Here is an 18,183-nt window from a genome sequence, read left to right as displayed (position 1 = left end):
TGAGCAGCTCTCACCACCAGATCCTGGTCAGAATAAGTTACACTTACTCTCAAACTTACTTTTAGTTCTCAGCAAGTCTTGGCACAAGTTGCTGTCTAGGTTACTGAGTGCTTCACAGGAGGTCTTGAATTGTTCGCAGTTTATTTTGTAGCATCCTGTGTGGACAGTGTCTAAATTGTCATTAATGAAGTTTTGGCCATTAGATTTGTCAAATCCATGGCTAATGCATTCTGCAGAGATGTTATAAAACATAGTAGGGGACTGTGAAGGGTCGGGTTCAGATCCTGGACTGACGTACGCAGTGGAAATTGGTAATCACTCCTGCTTTCTTTTGACATCACAAGCAGCAGGTCCTAAAATTAAAGTCTTATCCATTGGTGTCATTTAGTAAGTTTGGTTCTTTTAGACCTCCATGGAAATCATAAAATGGAACATTTCAAAAGTAAACGTGTTCCCTTTTGAGGGGCACACGATTATGAGCAATATTTAGGAAATGATCAGTCACAATAATTTTGAGGTTTTAAAAGATCATTTCATCGGATGCAAGCATCACTGGTTCGGCCATCATTTGTTGCTCATCTCTAATTATCTCAGAGTTGGTGGTAAAGAGCTTCTTTGAACTGCACAACATCAGTAGGTAACCTGTAGTGTTGTTGGGGAGCTCTGGGGTTTTGATCTGGTGACTGTAGAGGAAAGGCAAAGTATTCTAACTTGGAGTTTTGCATGATTGGAGGGGAATTTGCATCTAAGGACTTTTCTTTAGATGGAGGAGTTTGTGTCTTTGTAAGTTATTGCCACAGCAGCCTGCTGAGTTCTTGCAGTAAATCAAATGTATACACATTACAGATAAGATACATAGGTTATGGAGAGGTAAATGTTTAAATTAGCAAATAGGGTGCTAAACAAGCAAATTATTTTGTTCTAGATTATATTGAGCTTCTTGAATGTTGCTGGACAAATGGAGAACATACTATTTCATTCCTGACTGACGCCTCATAGATGGTTGTTAGACTTTAAAAAGTCAATCAAGTTACTCACCACAATACCCGAATGCTGACCTAATCTTGGAGCCATTCAATTTATATTGATAGACAACAGTAAACCCAAGATGTTCATGTGGGGAAATTCAATGATTGCAATGGTGTTTGGATCAGGGAATATCGTTGGAGATATTCATTATGTACTATTTGTGTGCCTCAATCACTTGCCACTTATAAGCCCAACCCACAATATTATCCCAGCTCTTGTTGCACATGCATTTTGAAGTGATCCACACCCAAGTTGGAAATAATACTAAACCAATAATTCAGTGACTATCCCCACTTCTGACCTTATAATAGAGGAAGGTCATTAATGAAGGTGTTGAACCTAGGACTCTATGCTGGGGAATTCTTGCCAGTGTGCTGGAACTAAAATTATTGTATTTAACAAGCATTAGCCCTTGGGCTTGAATGACTTCATGACCAGATGCACCCTTTATTCCCAATGCCTTAAATTTTGCCATGTCTGCTTGATGCTTATAGTCTGTCTTTCAATGTAACACTGCCTTTTATCAGTGTTTAATGATAGACAAGAGAATCAAGTTATTGGGGGGAGGTAGGAACTGTGGAATTAAAACCATAAACAGTTCAGTCATCGTCTTAGTGAATGGCACAATATGATCAAAGGGCCAAATGGCCTATTCTGGCAGCCAAGTCCAATGCTGCTGCACCAAACGCTGCCTTTCTGTTAGGGGTGGTCACGCACCTGACCTCTTCCTTCCATATTTGAACCAAGACTGTATTGGTGTCAGGAAACCTAGTGGAAGACAAACTAAGGGTCAATGAGTGGATGACTGCTATGTTAGTGTCACTTGAAAGCGCTATCAATGATACATTCCATCATTCAGGCAATGATCAAGTCCAGTGACAGATCATTAGTAGGATTTAATTTGCTCCTTTTCTTTGTGGTGTATGCTAATGTAGCAGCTGTAATGAAACAACCTATTGGAGAACAAGCCCTAGCACAACAGCCAGGATGCTAATGGGGTTCATATAACTTTTCCTGTATTCAATGCTATCTTCGTGAACCCTGACCATAAAATTTCTTTCCTATTAGTATCAAGTTTCGAAGTAGACAAATAAAATTCCAGGTGAAAATATTTCTAATATATAGAAATATTAGCACTGCGCTGGAGTAACCAGCAGCATTAGTGTATTCTGGCTCATTTGATTTGATTTGATTTATTGTTATCACATGTACCAAAGTACAGTGAAAAGTTCTGTTTTGCAAACACAACATACAAGTACATACATAACAAAGGGTTACTCATGTATGCTATATTTTAGTGCATAAATCCTAATAATCTTTTATGAAAATAAATTCTTGAATTCCTTTTGCTTCCAAAATAATTGGTTTTGTATCTTTTTGTAATAGACCATTTGGAAAAGAACCTTTTCAGTCACATTCAAAATTATGAAAAGAATTGCATGTTCTATTCCGATAACATTTTATGGGCAAGTTTCACCACAGATTTACCTTCCCTTGTAGCAATTTTCTAAATGTTCATGATTGGAACACCCTTGGCCCCAATTCTAATCACCTTATTTTGCAGGACTGAAATGTCACTTTGATCAAAATGAAGGACATGATTATTGAATTTATGCCATCAGTTTCCCCAGTGTCTTGATCTTAATTGCTATGCAACATGGGAATAAAAGTAAAAATCTTAATTTCAGCCTGGTTTCACAAGAATTGTTCATTTAGACAATGAGGGGAGAAGTATAAAAGCAGGTCATCAATCCCAGTTGCTTTGCTCAGTAAATAATTATTTTTCAGAAGGAGAGTGGGAAAGAGAGCACTTTTATATTAAGCCAGCTGCTAACCCACTATTGATCACAGACCACAATGCAATGTACTTACCCACTCACTGTGCAGTTGGATTTTGGGAAATGTAATACATACAAATGGAGACAACAGTGATTTTTAATCAGTAAATTCAGGCAATGTACAAAAACCTAAATTTTTTGAATCATGTTTTCAGAACTGCATCAAAATTAAACTCTAGACCATATTCATCAAAATGACTGCTGTTCCTTTATGGCTCAGCTTGAGCTTTATATTAACAAGCATAAAGGTAGAATAATGTACAATGTTCAACAAGAAGCACAAAATGTAGAACTTGCCAAACCAAATTTTAAATAGTTCCATTACAAATAATCAATAGTGAAAAGTGCAAAAGTTAACATTTCAAAGTGTATTTAATCTTCCATGGAATTTTCTTCCAATCTCAGTTTAAAAATACAAGAAAAAATTGATACCACATAAGGCTTTCCTCCCTTAGTTATCAGTGCCTTTTTCAATAAGGAAAAGAAATAAATAGTTCTTTAAAAGGAGCTTTTTTGAATTATCGCAAAACTAAGAGGAAAATTAATGCTGTGATGGAAAATCCCAGAAAAATGACCTGAGAATGACAATTGCACTTTAAAGTGCTTTAAATGAAGAACTGAACTGCTGCTTGTTTAATGCACAGGTGGGCAATTTACAATCGTTAATTGTTTGCATTCTTCCAAGCAGCATTGCATGTACAAGGTATCTGCATATTACTCGTAAATTTTAGTAGACATGTTGTTCATAGTTTTTACTTCCTCTTAAGGACTAGGTTTGTAGGAAACCTTAGTTAATAAATCAGATTGCAAAAATTAAAAATATTTTCCAATGTACATTTTCCTACTTAAAACAGTAGTTTTATATTATTTTGTTACAGGACACAACAGTAACTGTCAACAGATACATCATATCCTTAAATAGTGTAATGCACTACTTAGGAATTTGTAATTTGTTTCATTGTGCCTTTATCCACCGGTCATTTACTATCTTACCTAAGATATAGCTACTTTATTCAGGACTGGCAATTAATTCAACAGGAACATTTTCTAGGTTGTTTTAATGCACAGATGTTAAAACTGGACAACACTGAAAACTTATGCAATGTGATAACAGGAAAAGGCCCAAATATAAAATTAGATGCATGGATATCTAATCCAATTATTTAATTCTGTCAAGATTTATGACAGATTGAAATGGCATCTGCTGCCTTACTACAAGTTATTACAAGCTTTCACCTGGGCTCAACCATGCTTCCAATTTCATTCATTCATCTGACTTGATATTTCCTATTAAGGTTTCATTCCTACATTGCAAAGTCCAGCTATTAAATTGGTACTCCTATCTAAAAATCAGTAATCAGAAATTAGTTCCCTCATTCTTCCAACCTTGATCCTTTTGTCTTACATGCGTAAAGATCTCTTTAAAAACAAGGCAAAAATGCTGCTAAAAAGCAGAGCTCAACAGGCCAAATTGACCTTTATCCATACCTGATTTTTTTTAATGCAAGTGATCAATTTAGTGTTGTTAGAAAAATACTTTATCAAATTGCAAGCAATATTGATGACGCAAAAACCTAGTACTGATGGGTTCTACCACTCTAAAATGTTCAAATGTAAAAAGCCTGGTCTTCAAAAATTATTGGATTGCATGTAGTTTGTCAGACCATTAGGCCTGTTCAAGATGAATGGAAAACAAACTATAAATGACTGATGTAAGCTTCATAACAAGAAGCTATTAGAAAATAAAATTGTGCTGTACTGAAATTTATTACGTACAATTGTATGTTCATGTACCAGAGAATAAATTAAGAGGTGTGCTCTCAGTTTAACTTGTCATGGTGATCATCTTTCTAATTTTACATTGCTTCAATACTTGTGGTCACATATTTTGTCCAGAACTAAGCCTACGGGAGTGATAATTCCTCTACACTCACACAAAGCAGCAACTATGTGCATGTAATACTATTCATTAACAGACTAACCAACAAACAGTGACCTTGGTCCTGACTTTGAACTTTGCTGAGGCAAAGAACTTTCCTCAACAAGTAGAATGCTAACATTTATATTTCTTGCTCTTCTTGCTTGTGATTTATGGTTTATTTATACAACTTTAAAACTGAAAAAGCAAACTCCTTAAAATTATCTCACCTAACTTTCTGAAAAGGTTGACTTTCTTCAACAATTACCAGATCAAGGAATATTTAGCCAGCTGCTTGCATTGTTGCCTCATTTTCCAATCACAAATACAAGTTCCAAGACTAACCACCACACAGCAATACCATAGATGCAACAGTAGGCGATGAATTGTTATCATGGATACTTCATTATTATTTGCAGAGCAAACATCATTGATCAGAATTTAAAGCAAAATTATTAAATTTCTAATGGACAATTTAAAAGAAAATCAGCACTCTTTTGCAGTTAGTAATCTCCCTGCATTCAACATAAGGCATTTGAGCTGAGGGCCTGTTTGGCCAAGTAAGTTCTCAGTGTAAATTGAAGAAACTTGGTTTTTGCATATCACCTTCAGATGTATCATTATTGCTTTTCCCCCTCTCCCATTTCTTGTAATGCATGGATAGGAACACATTTAGCATTTGAGTTTTGTGGCAGTAAACTCATTTTTCTTGACTTCTGTAGCATTTTCAGAGATGTAAAGTGAAGGCCATCCATCACTGCTTTCCATTCAGATCAAGGCAATTTTAAATTTCACAGGTGACTACTGTCGGATTGTTACTCTTTCATTTTCATATTGGAAACAAACACCAATTAGGAGCAGAATGCTTGCATTTTCCTCTATAAATCAGTCCAATTTCACATAGGATTTTTTTTTTGAGTTAAGATGAACAAAATGTTCAGATTTGAAAAGCTCTGTCAAGAGCTATTTTAGTGCATTAGGACTAAACTTTCACACACTGCTTGAGGTAAACAAACATTCTGAACAAAAAACACTACATCATTAATGCAGCAGTCTTTTAAGTAGCTAAGCATTTTGCATGTTATACCAAAGTGCATGCTATTCTGAATGCCTTATAAAAGTAGAAAAACTGGGAGTCAGAGTCCAGTGTTTAACAATAACAGCCTTAATAATTGTAATATGTACAGTCAATATCCTCATTGTATCACAACAGAAGATAAATGCACCCAGAAAGAAAAAAAATCTTTATTATGCTAGTCAACTTTGAACTTCTTGTTCACCTCTCATTTCTTCAGCACACATTAAAGAGCAAAAACTCTTCAACATTGTGCTTGTTTTGGAAGACAATTGGGCATATACATCAGGAATTCCTCAAACTGTTACAATGAATAGATTTATACTCTTCACTGTGCTTAACTAACTTGGGTTTACCACACCTATCCTTAACAGCATTTACAATGGCTGACATGTTCCAGAAAAGATAATCGTTTGCTTGGGATGCAGGGTATTATTAATATGCAAATTGGCCAGCATGTTTCAAAAGAGAAACACCATTAAGTTATGAACCTCCAGAACATTCTGGTCAACTTTTGTCATTCTACCATTTGCCTCACGTTCAACTACATCTCCCCTTAACTTGCTGGTTTTGCACAACAATTGCCAGATTAAAACCTCTATTTCATTCGTGCTCATAATTAACAACCCAATGATTAATTCAACTTCACTCAAAATTTCTGCTCTCAATTTAAACCATTGAGCTTCAATCCTGCATGCAGTAGCTTCTTAGAGATTTAGACAAATTTTAAATTTAAATTATTTATTTTGCCCTCTTAATGCAATCTTTATTTCCTCACGTATCACTTTCTTCACCTGATTAGAGTCAATTCACATAAACATTTTCTACATTGCCACTTCACTTACTGATACATAAACTTTACTGAGTTAGATATACTCTCGTTCTGCTTTTGACTAAGTCCCTCACTGGTGCCCTGTTAAGAGTTCATATTTCCAGCAAGATACTACACAAATTATATTCAAACTGAAGGGGGCTGAAAAAAGTCGAACAGTGCAGGCTGTGAGATGCCATACTCCAACAAGATTTAGCCCACACATGTTTTCTGGTTCTCTCCTATTGTGCTGTTAGACTACTGCCCTTTTTGTAGTGCACTAAATTTCCAATTTGATGTGGCAGGACAAATGTTCATGCATTTATGTAGGTCTGCACTTCATATCCATTTCTACAATGTATCACAGATTTATCCACACTTTTCATGACTCTTCAGTGTAGGAGCACTTCGTGAATAAGTGCTACTGCTTTTAAATTTGGTGTCCATCTCAAACACATATGCTTGATATTTTGTCTTCTTTAACCTTTTCACTGTGCTGAACTTATAGACCTTACATGGCACTTGGATTAAGTTGAGATGAACTCTGTACAGTAAAATTGATATCCTAGTTTGACTTATCAATTGATATGTCAGAATGTCCATTCTTTTGCAAGGAACTCGTAGTAACCTGGAAGGCAGAAATGAACTATAATCATTCATTCATACTCATTTTACTTAAATTGAATCATAAAGATGGACATATACAGTATAATCTATAATTCAAATTAAGAGCCCATAGACTGGATAACTTGATTTTCCAATTAGAAGTCTAATTTTGCTAAGATAATGGTTCAACAAATGCAGAATGAATATCCCAAGTAATTAAAGTGAAAATCAATGACAGACACTAAACTAACATGGGAGATAGCTCTATGAACCAAAGCAAGTCTCATTTGTACATCAGATCCAGTTTCGAAAGAGATCTCAAAATATTTGTCCAGAGAAAGGCATTCATTTTGTTTCCTACAGTCAATTTGATTACATTTGTCAACTGCTCAGGGATGGGCAGGACTGGCAGCTTAATTTTCCAGGATACAAATGCTACAGGAAGGAGAAAAACGGAGGCGAGAGAGGAGGGGGAGTGGCATTTTTGATAAGGGATAGCATTACAGCTGTACTGAGGGAGGATATTCCCAGAAATACATCTAGGGAAATTATTTGGATGGAACTGAGAAATAAAAAAGGGATGATCACCTTATTCTGATTGCATTATAGACCCCCTAATAGTCAGAGGGAAATTGAGAAACAAATTTGTAAGGAGATTTCAGTTATCTGTAAGAATAATAGGGTGGTTATGGTGGGAGATTTTAATTTTCCAAACATAGACTGGGACTGCCATAGTGTTAAGGGTTTAGATGGAGAGGAATTTGTCAAGTGCGTACAAGACAATTTTCTGATTCAGTATGTGGATGTACCTACTAGAGAAGGTGCAAACCTTGACCCACTCTTGGGAAATAAGGCAGGGCAGGTGACTGAGGTGTCAGTGGGGAAGCACTTTGGGGCCAGCGACCATAATTCTACGAGATTAAAAATAGTGATGGAAAAGGATAGACCAGATCTAAGAGTTGTAGTTCTAAATTGGAGAAAAGGCAATTTTGATGGTATTAGGCAAGATCTTTCAAAAGCTGATTGGGGGCAAATGTTTGCAGGCAAAGGGACGGCTGGAAAATGGGAAGCCTTCAGAAATGAGATATCGAGAATCCACATTCTATATCTTCAATGTCCTTTTCCACAATAAAACTGATGCAAAATATTCGTTTAGTATCTCCCCCATTTTCTGCAGCTCCACACAAAGGCCGCCTTGCTGACTCTTGAGGGGCCTTATTCTCTCCCTACTTACCCTATTTCCTTAATGTATTTGTAAAATCCCTTTGGATTCTCCTTAATTCAATTTGCCAAAGCTATCTCATGTCCCCTTTTTGCCCTCCTGATTTCCCTCTTAAGTATACTCATACTCTAAGGATTCACTCTATCTATCCCTTCTATACCTGACATATACTTACTTCTTTTTCTTAACCAAACCCTCAATTTCTTTAATCATCCAGCATTTCCTATACCTACTAGTGGAGAGCAAAGAAAGTTACCTCAAATTACAACAGGATCTTGACCAGATGGGCCAATGGGCTGAGAAGTGGCAGATGGAGTTTAATTCAGATAAATGCGAGGTGCTGCATTTTGGGCAAGCAAATCTTAGCAGGACGTATACACTTTATGGTAAGGTCCTAGGGAATGTTGCTGAACAAAGAGACCTTGGAGTGCAGGTTCATAGCTCCTTGAAAGTGGAGTCGCAGGTAGATAGGATAGTAAAGGTAACATTTGGTATGCTTTCCTTTATCGGTCAGAGTATTGAGTTCGGGAGATGGGAGGTCATGTTGCGGCTTTACAGGACATTGGTTAGGCCACTGCTGGAATATTACATGCAATTCTGGTCTCCTTCCTATCGGAAAGATGTTGTGAAACTTGAAAGGGTTCAGAAAAGATTTACAAGGATGTTGCCAGGATTGGAGGATTTGAGCTATAGGGAGAGGCTGAACAGGCTGGGGCTGTTTTCTTTGGAGCATCGGAGGCTGAGGGGTGACCTTACAGAGGTTTACAAAATTATGAGGGGCATGGATAGGATAAATAGGCAAAGTCTTTTCCCTGGAGTGGGGGAGTCCAGAACTAGACGGCATAGGTTTAGGATGAGAGGGGAAAGATATAAAAGAGACCTAAGGAGCAACGTTTTCACGCAGAGTGGTACATGCATGAAATGAGCTGCCAGAGGAAATGGTGGAGGCTGGTACAATTGCAACATTTTAAGGGCTTTTGGATAGGTATATGAATAGGAAGGGTTTGGAGGGATATGGGCCGGGTGCTGGCAGGTGGGACTAGATTGGGTTGGGATATCTGGTCGGCATGGACGGGTTGGACCAAAGGGTCTGTTTCCGTGATGTACATCTCTATGACTCTATAGTTTATAGCAAGAATTACATTATCAAATTATTAAACTTTAGGCTAGCCAATGCAATTATGGGCTACCAGGGTTGGTACAAAATATTATGCAGCTTTTCTGCACTTACATGTAAAAATCTATGTGCAGTATGATTAAAAGTCACTTGACATCAGTGTAATTGATTTTTGGAAGTATGATACCATGCTCAATGACATTTATTGTGTCAAAAAAAAAACTTCCTGATTCAGATTTGTACTATACTTAATCAGACTTCTACTTACCAACAAAAAATCCCATCTGACTGACTCAGCAGAACTAAGTATGACGAATGGCTTCTGCTGGACTTATATCTGTGTAACGAAAGGACGAACAGGAGACGCAAGACACACTGGGAGTAAGCAGTCTGCTTGCTATTACTCCCACTGTTAGTGCTTTAAGCCAGTTTTATGTTTCAATATAGGAAAATATCATCTGCAGGAAACTTCACAACTTCCCATCATCAAGAAACATCACATCACTTTTAGCTCTGTAACCTACCTTTTCTTTTTATATATAATCTCTTTTAAGCCCTTTACAAGAGTTGCTTCAAATTAGACATTTCATAAAATACATAAATTTCCCATCAGGTCAGTCATTCAGAGCCCCCTTTGAAACAAAATTATGGATATACTCAATAACCAAGTTAATTATTCATACTTTGAGAACTTCAACCATTCCACTTACCTTAATCACTATCCGATTCCATAACAAAGAGCGGTCTACAATTGTCCCCGGTGCTGTGCCCGTCTAACGCTTCAACGCTGTTGAAGATCATGAAGCACTTTCGACATATGTGTCGTTCATTTTTCACATTAACTGCATTTGTATGTGAATGGGGGGGCTGATTTGAATCTGTGGCTAACTTCCTTCGTTTTGGCATACTGATATATCGTTCATCTAGGTAGCTTGGAGGCTGTGGTCTGTAGTACTTTTGTAATCTGCCATAGCCCTTATGTTCGTCCCTACCACTATTACTCTTCTGCTCTTGGCTAGAGGATGCATGCAAAACTGGAGGAACATTACTCTGTTGTGACAGATCGCTGGCATTCTGTGACACTTCAATTACAGCACCTTTTGAAACACTGTTATTCAACACTGCTGGTGTAGACTCCGAGCTTGAAGCATCTGTTGTAAGACGAGTCTGATCTAAATCAGCAACACCATCACTTGACATATCACCTGAGTAAAATGGATTTGTAGGGTTTGACTCACTCGAAATGTCTTTCAAGTTACTATGCCCATTTACTATTTGTTTATTATTAATACAACAGCTTTCACTGCCTGATTCAACAGGCAAGGTCTTCTCATCTGATTCAACTGAAATATGCAGAGTATCAGTTAATTTACCATCTCCATTTTGATTTCCACTTTGCTTGCTAACCATATTGTGAAGGTAAGTCTTTGGTTCCGATAACTCTTTTCGTGACTTCCACAATGGAACGAGCAATTCCATAGGATTCTGTTCACCTTTCAAACATTTGTCTTCACTTGCCTTTTCCTGGTGGCTCTGGACTTTGCTTGTCTGAAAGTTTCTTTGATCACATTCAGTGAGTCGGATAGGTTTGCCACTTAAGTAATGTTGTGCCTCATGCTCATAAAGCATATCAAGTTCATCAAACAATTTATCACAGTCATGAAAGCTGCACTGTGCCCGAAAAGCTTCGTGACCCTTGGTATGAGTTGCAAGTTCTGAAGCAGATTTAAATGTCTGGCCACAGCCACACTGTAAACAGAAATACAATTTTGGATACTGATGCCTTTTAAGGTGGTCAATCAAATGCTGGGAATGTGTGAATTTTCTTTGGCAATAACGGCACTTGCCCTTATACCACTTCATTAGGTAATCTTGCACATTTTCATCAGAGGAGTGACATTTCCGTGCATGCTTAGTCAGAAATTGAATCTTACTGAAGATCTTTGAACAACCATGGCCTGGACAAGAGAGGAAACTTTCACGTTCACTCTCATTTTCCAACTCTTCTTTTGAAGCAGAACTATCTTCTGTCTGTTCTTGTCGGCACAGAGCTCCATTATTTTTGTGAGAGGTCAAATTTTGTTTAGTAAGAACACAGTTCTTCACGTTCTTTTCAGTTTGAACAGCTGCTGTATCCGAATCAAATATTTCCTTTGTCACTTGATCAACCACATCATCATCCGGTTGAGGAGCAACATCTTTATTAGGATCTTCCTGAATTTTCAAACATTCATTCAGTGGTCCATGTAGATCAGTCGAACACTGTGGCTCATCTGGAGCATCAGCAATACTAATTTTATTATCCTCGTCCTCTGTTAACTTTCTGAGTTTAGTCTGCTTATCTACACTAGCAGTTTCTGAAGTAGCTGACCTGTTTTCACTACCAAGAACTCCATTTATGAGCATACAGGTTTCCTTCAAACCATCATTAACACTGGAAGATTCGTGAGTATTTGTCCGAGCAGCAAGTTTTTGCTTTTGAAGCTTTCGCACATGAGTCTTTAAATGTTTAAGCATTTGTCCCCTCAATCTGAATTTTCTTGCACAAATTAGGCAAGAGAAGGCACCTTTTTGCGGATGAACCTGTGCATGGCGTACAATGTGCCCACCAAGAAATTCCTTTTTACATAACACACAGCGATGCATTGAAGCAAGGTGGCCATCTGCTCTGGATGCACCTGGGATTAACTGTGGCATTTTAGTAGGTTTTTCCTTAGTCTTGATTTTTGAATTTCCATTATGAGACATGGTATTTCCATTCTTTGAAACTAGTTTACATCCATGAGTTAAGGCTACTTTGTCACGCATTAAAGCGAGACAGTTTTTCTTCAAAATCCGCCAGTCCCAAAATTCTGGATCAAAAGGCCAGGTGGTTTTTAAAACAAGCAGCAGCTCACAGCGAAGGAAACTTGGAACCAAACTAGTATCTTCTGTGTACAGCTGATCTGGCTGACTGTACAGACTTTCAACAGCATGGAAAGATTCCAATGTGCACTCAGAGAAAAAGACTGTAATGGTGCAAGCTCTACAGAAATCCAAATCATTTGGCAGCAGATAGGAGAGTGTTTTACACACCAAAGTTTTAGTATTTGGTTCATCTTGGTAATCAATCCGCAGAGCACGTGCACAAAGCTCCACACAGAACTGCAAGCCTTCAGCTCCAACCTATGTTTAAATAATGCATATGCAAAATTATTTGATTTTGCATTTAAAACCAAAGAACAAAAATGCACTGTCACAAAATACATTGCGGCTTTAGAGAGAAGTGTCAGCAATAGCAAGGTGATTCATAATTTGCACCTCTGTACAATAAACAGAATAAGTCCAGTGCTATATAGATTACAGTAAATAAAGATTTTGGAGAAGCTGCACCAAAAATATGTAGAACTGAAATCTTCCTTTACTGCACCCAGTAATGTAGCTTTTTAAAAGTTCATACAGAAGATGTCACTAACCAGGCCAGCACTTAGTGCCCATCTTTAAAATATCCAGTTGGCAATTAAGACTCAACCTGGGTTAAGTCCCATGTAGGCAAAACCAGATAAGGATGGCCACATTCCTTCCCTAAAGGACATTAGTGAAACTGATGGGTTTTCATTACAATCGACAATGGTTGTATGGTTATTATAGAATTAGCCGGTTTTTAAAAAAATTCCAGATTTTTTTTGTTGACGTCAAATTTCACCTTCTGTCAAAGTGGGATTCAAACCATGTCCTCAGAACATTAAAATGGAGTTCTAGACTATTCGTGCAGTAACATTACCCCTGTGCTGTTGCCTCCCTACTTCTTAATATATAGTCACCAGGAAGATATACATTTGTACAAACAAATAAGATTCTCTAAAATATTTCTTTTAAATCAAAAGTTCAAATATGCAGAATCTTTATAATAAAGGAAAATGGTGGAACCAGAGAAGTGTGGAGCTTGCAACTGCTCCTGAGTTGCAGACTTGTCTTATGGGTTTATTGTCATGATAGAGAGGAGAAGAAAATTTTCAGTTGTAGATTTTTTTTAGATTTTTTAGTCCAAAATTAAGAAAAAGGAAAATGCTCAAGTGCATTCCGCCCGCCTCCACATGTTTGTCAAGTGTCGATCTGGAGAGGGAGTTTTTTTTTCTCTGTTTAAAACTTTTATAGTTTAAAAGAAATATGCAAAAAAAAATGAAGGAAGAGAGATTGTTTTACACACGATTGCTTGGGAGAGGCTTGTCTACATGTTTGCTCGACAGCTCTGGAGTGTTTTTGTGTTTGTCCAGAGATTTGAAAGCTGACTGATAGAGGACTAGAGGAGAAGGCTTTTTTCTGGTTTCAGATAAGTTCTTGGGGGGGGGGGGGGGCAAAACTAGGGAGCATATTTTTAAGGTGAGAGGAGAAAGATTCAAAAAGAACATGATGGGAAATGTTTTTGAACATTATGGTTTGTATTTGGAATGAACTGCCAGAGAAAGTGGTGAATGCACGTACATTTACAATGTTTTAAACACATTTGCATATGTACATGAACAGGAAAGGTTTGGAGGTATATGAGCCAAGTGCAGGAAAGTGGGACTAGTTTAGTTTGGGATTGGCGGGGACTAGTTGGACTGAAGGATCTGTTTCCATGCTCTACGACTCTACAACTTTAAAACTAGCTGGTCATCCAATGAAAAACACCAAAAGTCTGAAGCATGAATGATCAAATTTTCCATAGAAGGCAATAAATTATGATTGAGTAAAACATTTGTAGAGTACTGGCCTGCAATTAAATAGTAATTAAGGTTAAAAGGAGCTGAAGTTTCAATATTTCAGCACATAAAATGATAAATTATCACTGCTATGCACAAAATCAACTATGATGATGAGAAGGCAATGGCAAAGCCTTATTGCAAGACTATTAATCCAGAAGCTCAGCTAATGTTCTGAGATCCAGGTTTGAATCCCACTATGGCAGATGGCAGAATGTGATTTATAGAAATTGTCTGGAACTAAGAATCTACTGATGACCTTAAAACAATTGCCGATTGCTGGAAAAACCCACCTGGCTCACAGAAGGAAATCCTTACCTGGCCTGGCCTACATTTGACACTAGAGCCACAGCAATGTGATCCACTCTCAACTGCTCTCTGAAATGGCATAGCAAGTCACTCAATTTTATCAATCTCAACAAAGAAAAACAAGAAACTACAAATCACCTGGCAGTGACCTAGGCACCAGTAAAGACAATAGCAGAAACAGCTCCTCCTCACCATCACATTCTCAAGGACAACTAAGGATAGACAATAAAGGCTGGTAAGCTAGATGCCTACATCCCACAAGAGAATATTAAAAAAAACTTTGATACCTCTCTAATTAATAAACCAAACTAAGATTTATAAACCACTATATGATAGATTTGTAGGAGTAAACAGATAATTTCTCCCATCTGTTTCACCAATGAGATCACCGTTGATGTTCATCTTAAATCCATAATACCCTTGATTAAGCAAAGCTCATTAACCTGATTTACAATTAACAATTGAAGCAACACCTGGCAGTCGCGGAAGCAGTTCTAAACTTTTAACATCATTTGCACTTCCTAATTATGTGTTACAGGCTGAAATCTAACTTCTTAAATTATTCGCCTAATCCCAGATTCCCTAATCAAATGAAAATCATTCACTTCCAACTGTCCTTAATGTCTTGAAAGCTTTGATAAATAACACAATGCTAAACCCCTGGGAACAATCTTAGTTGAGTGCTCTTATAGCACAATGGTAGTTTCCCCTCCTTCAGACCAAGAGGCCCAGGTTCAAGTCCCACATGCTCTAGGCGTGCATCACACTAAACAGGTTAATTAAAAATATCTACAGAGTTGCGTAACATTTCCTGTTAATTTAACCCCTGCACTGTAGTTACCAGTCTGCCAAGGCTAATATATTCTTCCTCAGCTGTGGTTAGTCTAGGGTTTTTTTATAACTACTGCTCAATCTCTACATCCTTTTCATTATAGTCCTCTCAATAGAAAGCCCGATAATTTGCTTTTCTTACTATTTTCTATAATTGCCCACAGTATTTTAATGATCAATGCACAGCAGTAAGTTGCTTACCTCATTCTGAATGACCCTAATAAAGAGGAAGATATGATTCACATTTCTGGATGTTAATAAAAGATGACGACATTTCTCTAGAAAGTGTTGCTTGGATGAATCAAGTTTCAGCTGCAGTTTGCTCCACACCAGTATCAATTCCCTGTATAAAATTAAAAGCTTACAGTAACAGGCTAAAATTGAAGTTATCCTTACAACCACTGGAGGATAGTTCGAGGCTACTGCCCAATTAACTAATGTGCCATGTACTGGTTTCTAGTTTGGCTCACCCAAGTAGGTTTTGCACTAAACAGTTTAGAAAGTTCTCCTCTCCAATCCATTGTCCAACCCATCCAAAACAAAAACAATGACTCCAGCCCAATTCAATGTAATCTGGCAAGAAAGCAGATTAAATCTTATAACACTTTTTTTCAAAATTCATTACTCTTAGCCCTTCAGCTAGCATCACAAACATTTCAAGTGAATGTTGCTAACATTTTTCAAAGTAATGCAACTTGGAAACACTAAACTACAAGCCTTTACAAATTGTTCCAATCATGACAGCGTATCAATGGAATAACTAAGTATATTTTGAGCAGTCAAGGTGAGGAAAAAAGGTGAATTAAAATTCAGGGCATTGAAGGAAATTAGATCCATTAAGTGTCTTCACTTTGTCAATAAAGTGCCACAATTTTTGGTAACAACCTTTGCATAAGAATGATAAACACAAACTTGTGGAATTAATTACTCCCATATTTTTTAAAGTTAAGGAAAAATGTATGAGAAGTAGGTCATTTGGCCCAGAATCACAAATCATTACAGTGTAGGAAACAACCTTCATTCCATCAGATCTGCTACATGAGTATTATGACTTGCGCCATTCTCTAGCCTTATCCTGTACCCTTGCACATTATTTCCATTTAAATATTCATCTGATGTCCTCCTGAATACCTCAATGAAATCTGCTTTCACTACACTTTCAAGCAGTGCATTCCAGACCCAAACTACTTGTGTGAAAAAGCTTTTCTTGCATCAGATTTGTTACATTCGAATCATTTTAAAGTTGCCCTCTTAGCCTTCTCTCCAAGGAGAACAGTTCCAATCTCCGTAAAGTAGCCTCATAGTTAGTTGAGGTTTCTCACCCCTGGAATATTTTACTAAATCTCTTCTGTACTCTCTCCACTACATGTGTATCTTCACAATGTGTGTAATCTAGAACTATACACATTACTCCAGCTGAGACTGAACATGTGTTCAAAGTTTGGGTGAAGATTTGTAGCTCGGGTGCTCATTGTTGTGGTTCTGTTCGCCGAGCTGGAAATTTTTGTTGCAAACGTTTCGTCCCCTGTCTAGGTGACATCCTCAGTGCTTGGGAGCCTCCTGTGAAGTGCTTCTGTGGTGTTTCCTCTGGCATTGTGAAGCTGAAACTGACAACCGGAAGCGGCAGGGTCAGGCCACTATAAATGCCAGAGGAAACACCACAGAAGCACTTCACAGGAGGCTCCCAAGCACTGAGGATGTCACCTAGACAGGGGACGAAACGTTTGCAACAAAAATTTCCAGCTCGGCGAACAGAACCACAACATTGAACATGTGTTTTGTACGAGTTCAGCAGCGTCTTCGGCATGGTCTTGTACTCCAATAAAGCCCACCATACTGTATACTTTATTAACTGTTCTCCCTATATGTCCATTTGACTTCAATGATCTACACACATGCACTTACAGGTCCCTCTACTCATGTACGCCCTATTCTGTATTGTCTACCAATGTTTTTCATACCAAAATGCATCACCTAACATCTGCTTGTTAAGCTGCTATCAACCTGCCTCTCCATCAACCTATGTTTATATCATTTTCAAGGTCTACACTATCCTCACAGGGTGAAATTATTCCAATTTTTCTACCATCGGCAAACTGTGCCCTGCACACAAAAACCTGGTTCGTTTATGCATAAGGGGAAAGAAAGGATCCCAATTCAGACATCTGTAGCACTCTACTACAAGACTGCCTCCAATCTGAAAAATATTTATTGACGTCTCTTCATTTCCTATTTCTCAGCTATTTCCATATCGATATTGCGTCTGCCCTTTTTATTGCATTTGTCTCAAGTTTGTGGTGTGACATTGTATCAAACCCCTTTCTGGAAGTCATGTATACTACATGAACAGTATTATCCTCATTAAACTTTCCTGCTACTCTTGAAAAGAAAACTCCACCAAATTAGTTAGCCACCATTTTCCCTTTACGAAAAGCCAGCATGGATTTCTAATCATAACTACCTTTTCACATGTGATTAATATATAAAAAAAGTTCTAGAAGCTTCTTCATCACTGACATCAAACTGATCAGTCAGTATTTGCAGGGCTCATCCTACAACTGTTCTTGAACAAAGGAGGAATGAGTGTAAATCTCTAACTTTCTCAACATTTCCCCTACACTGGTTTAGGGAAGTCGAATTTTATTTCGGTGCCCCTGCAAATTCTACTTACTCTTCCCTCAACAACCTTTGATGTATCTCACT

General features: G+C 37.6%; 1 protein-coding gene across 1 annotated transcript in view; it reads right to left on the bottom strand.

Moving 5' to 3' along the window:
- Positions 1 to 2,948: 2,948 nt before the first annotated feature.
- LOC122555318 (zinc finger protein 654-like) overlaps positions 2,949 to 18,183 on the bottom strand; it is a 56,586-nt gene continuing 41,351 nt past the window's right edge. Inside the window, exons 7-9 of the mRNA XM_043701188.1 lie at positions 15,682 to 15,823; positions 10,327 to 12,781; positions 2,949 to 7,299 (exon numbers count right to left, since the gene is read on the bottom strand). Of these exons, the coding sequence (XP_043557123.1) occupies positions 10,328 to 12,781; positions 15,682 to 15,823 (2,596 nt within the window). The 3' untranslated portion in view covers positions 2,949 to 7,299; position 10,327. The remainder of the gene's footprint in view (positions 7,300 to 10,326; positions 12,782 to 15,681; positions 15,824 to 18,183) is intronic.

Source organism: Chiloscyllium plagiosum, chromosome 12 (genome assembly GCF_004010195.1).
Source record: "Chiloscyllium plagiosum isolate BGI_BamShark_2017 chromosome 12, ASM401019v2, whole genome shotgun sequence".
Classification (NCBI taxonomy): domain Eukaryota; kingdom Metazoa; phylum Chordata; class Chondrichthyes; order Orectolobiformes; family Hemiscylliidae; genus Chiloscyllium; species Chiloscyllium plagiosum.
The sequence above is the reverse complement of the archived record's forward strand: the minus strand, read 5'-3'. Positions and strand labels throughout refer to the sequence as shown.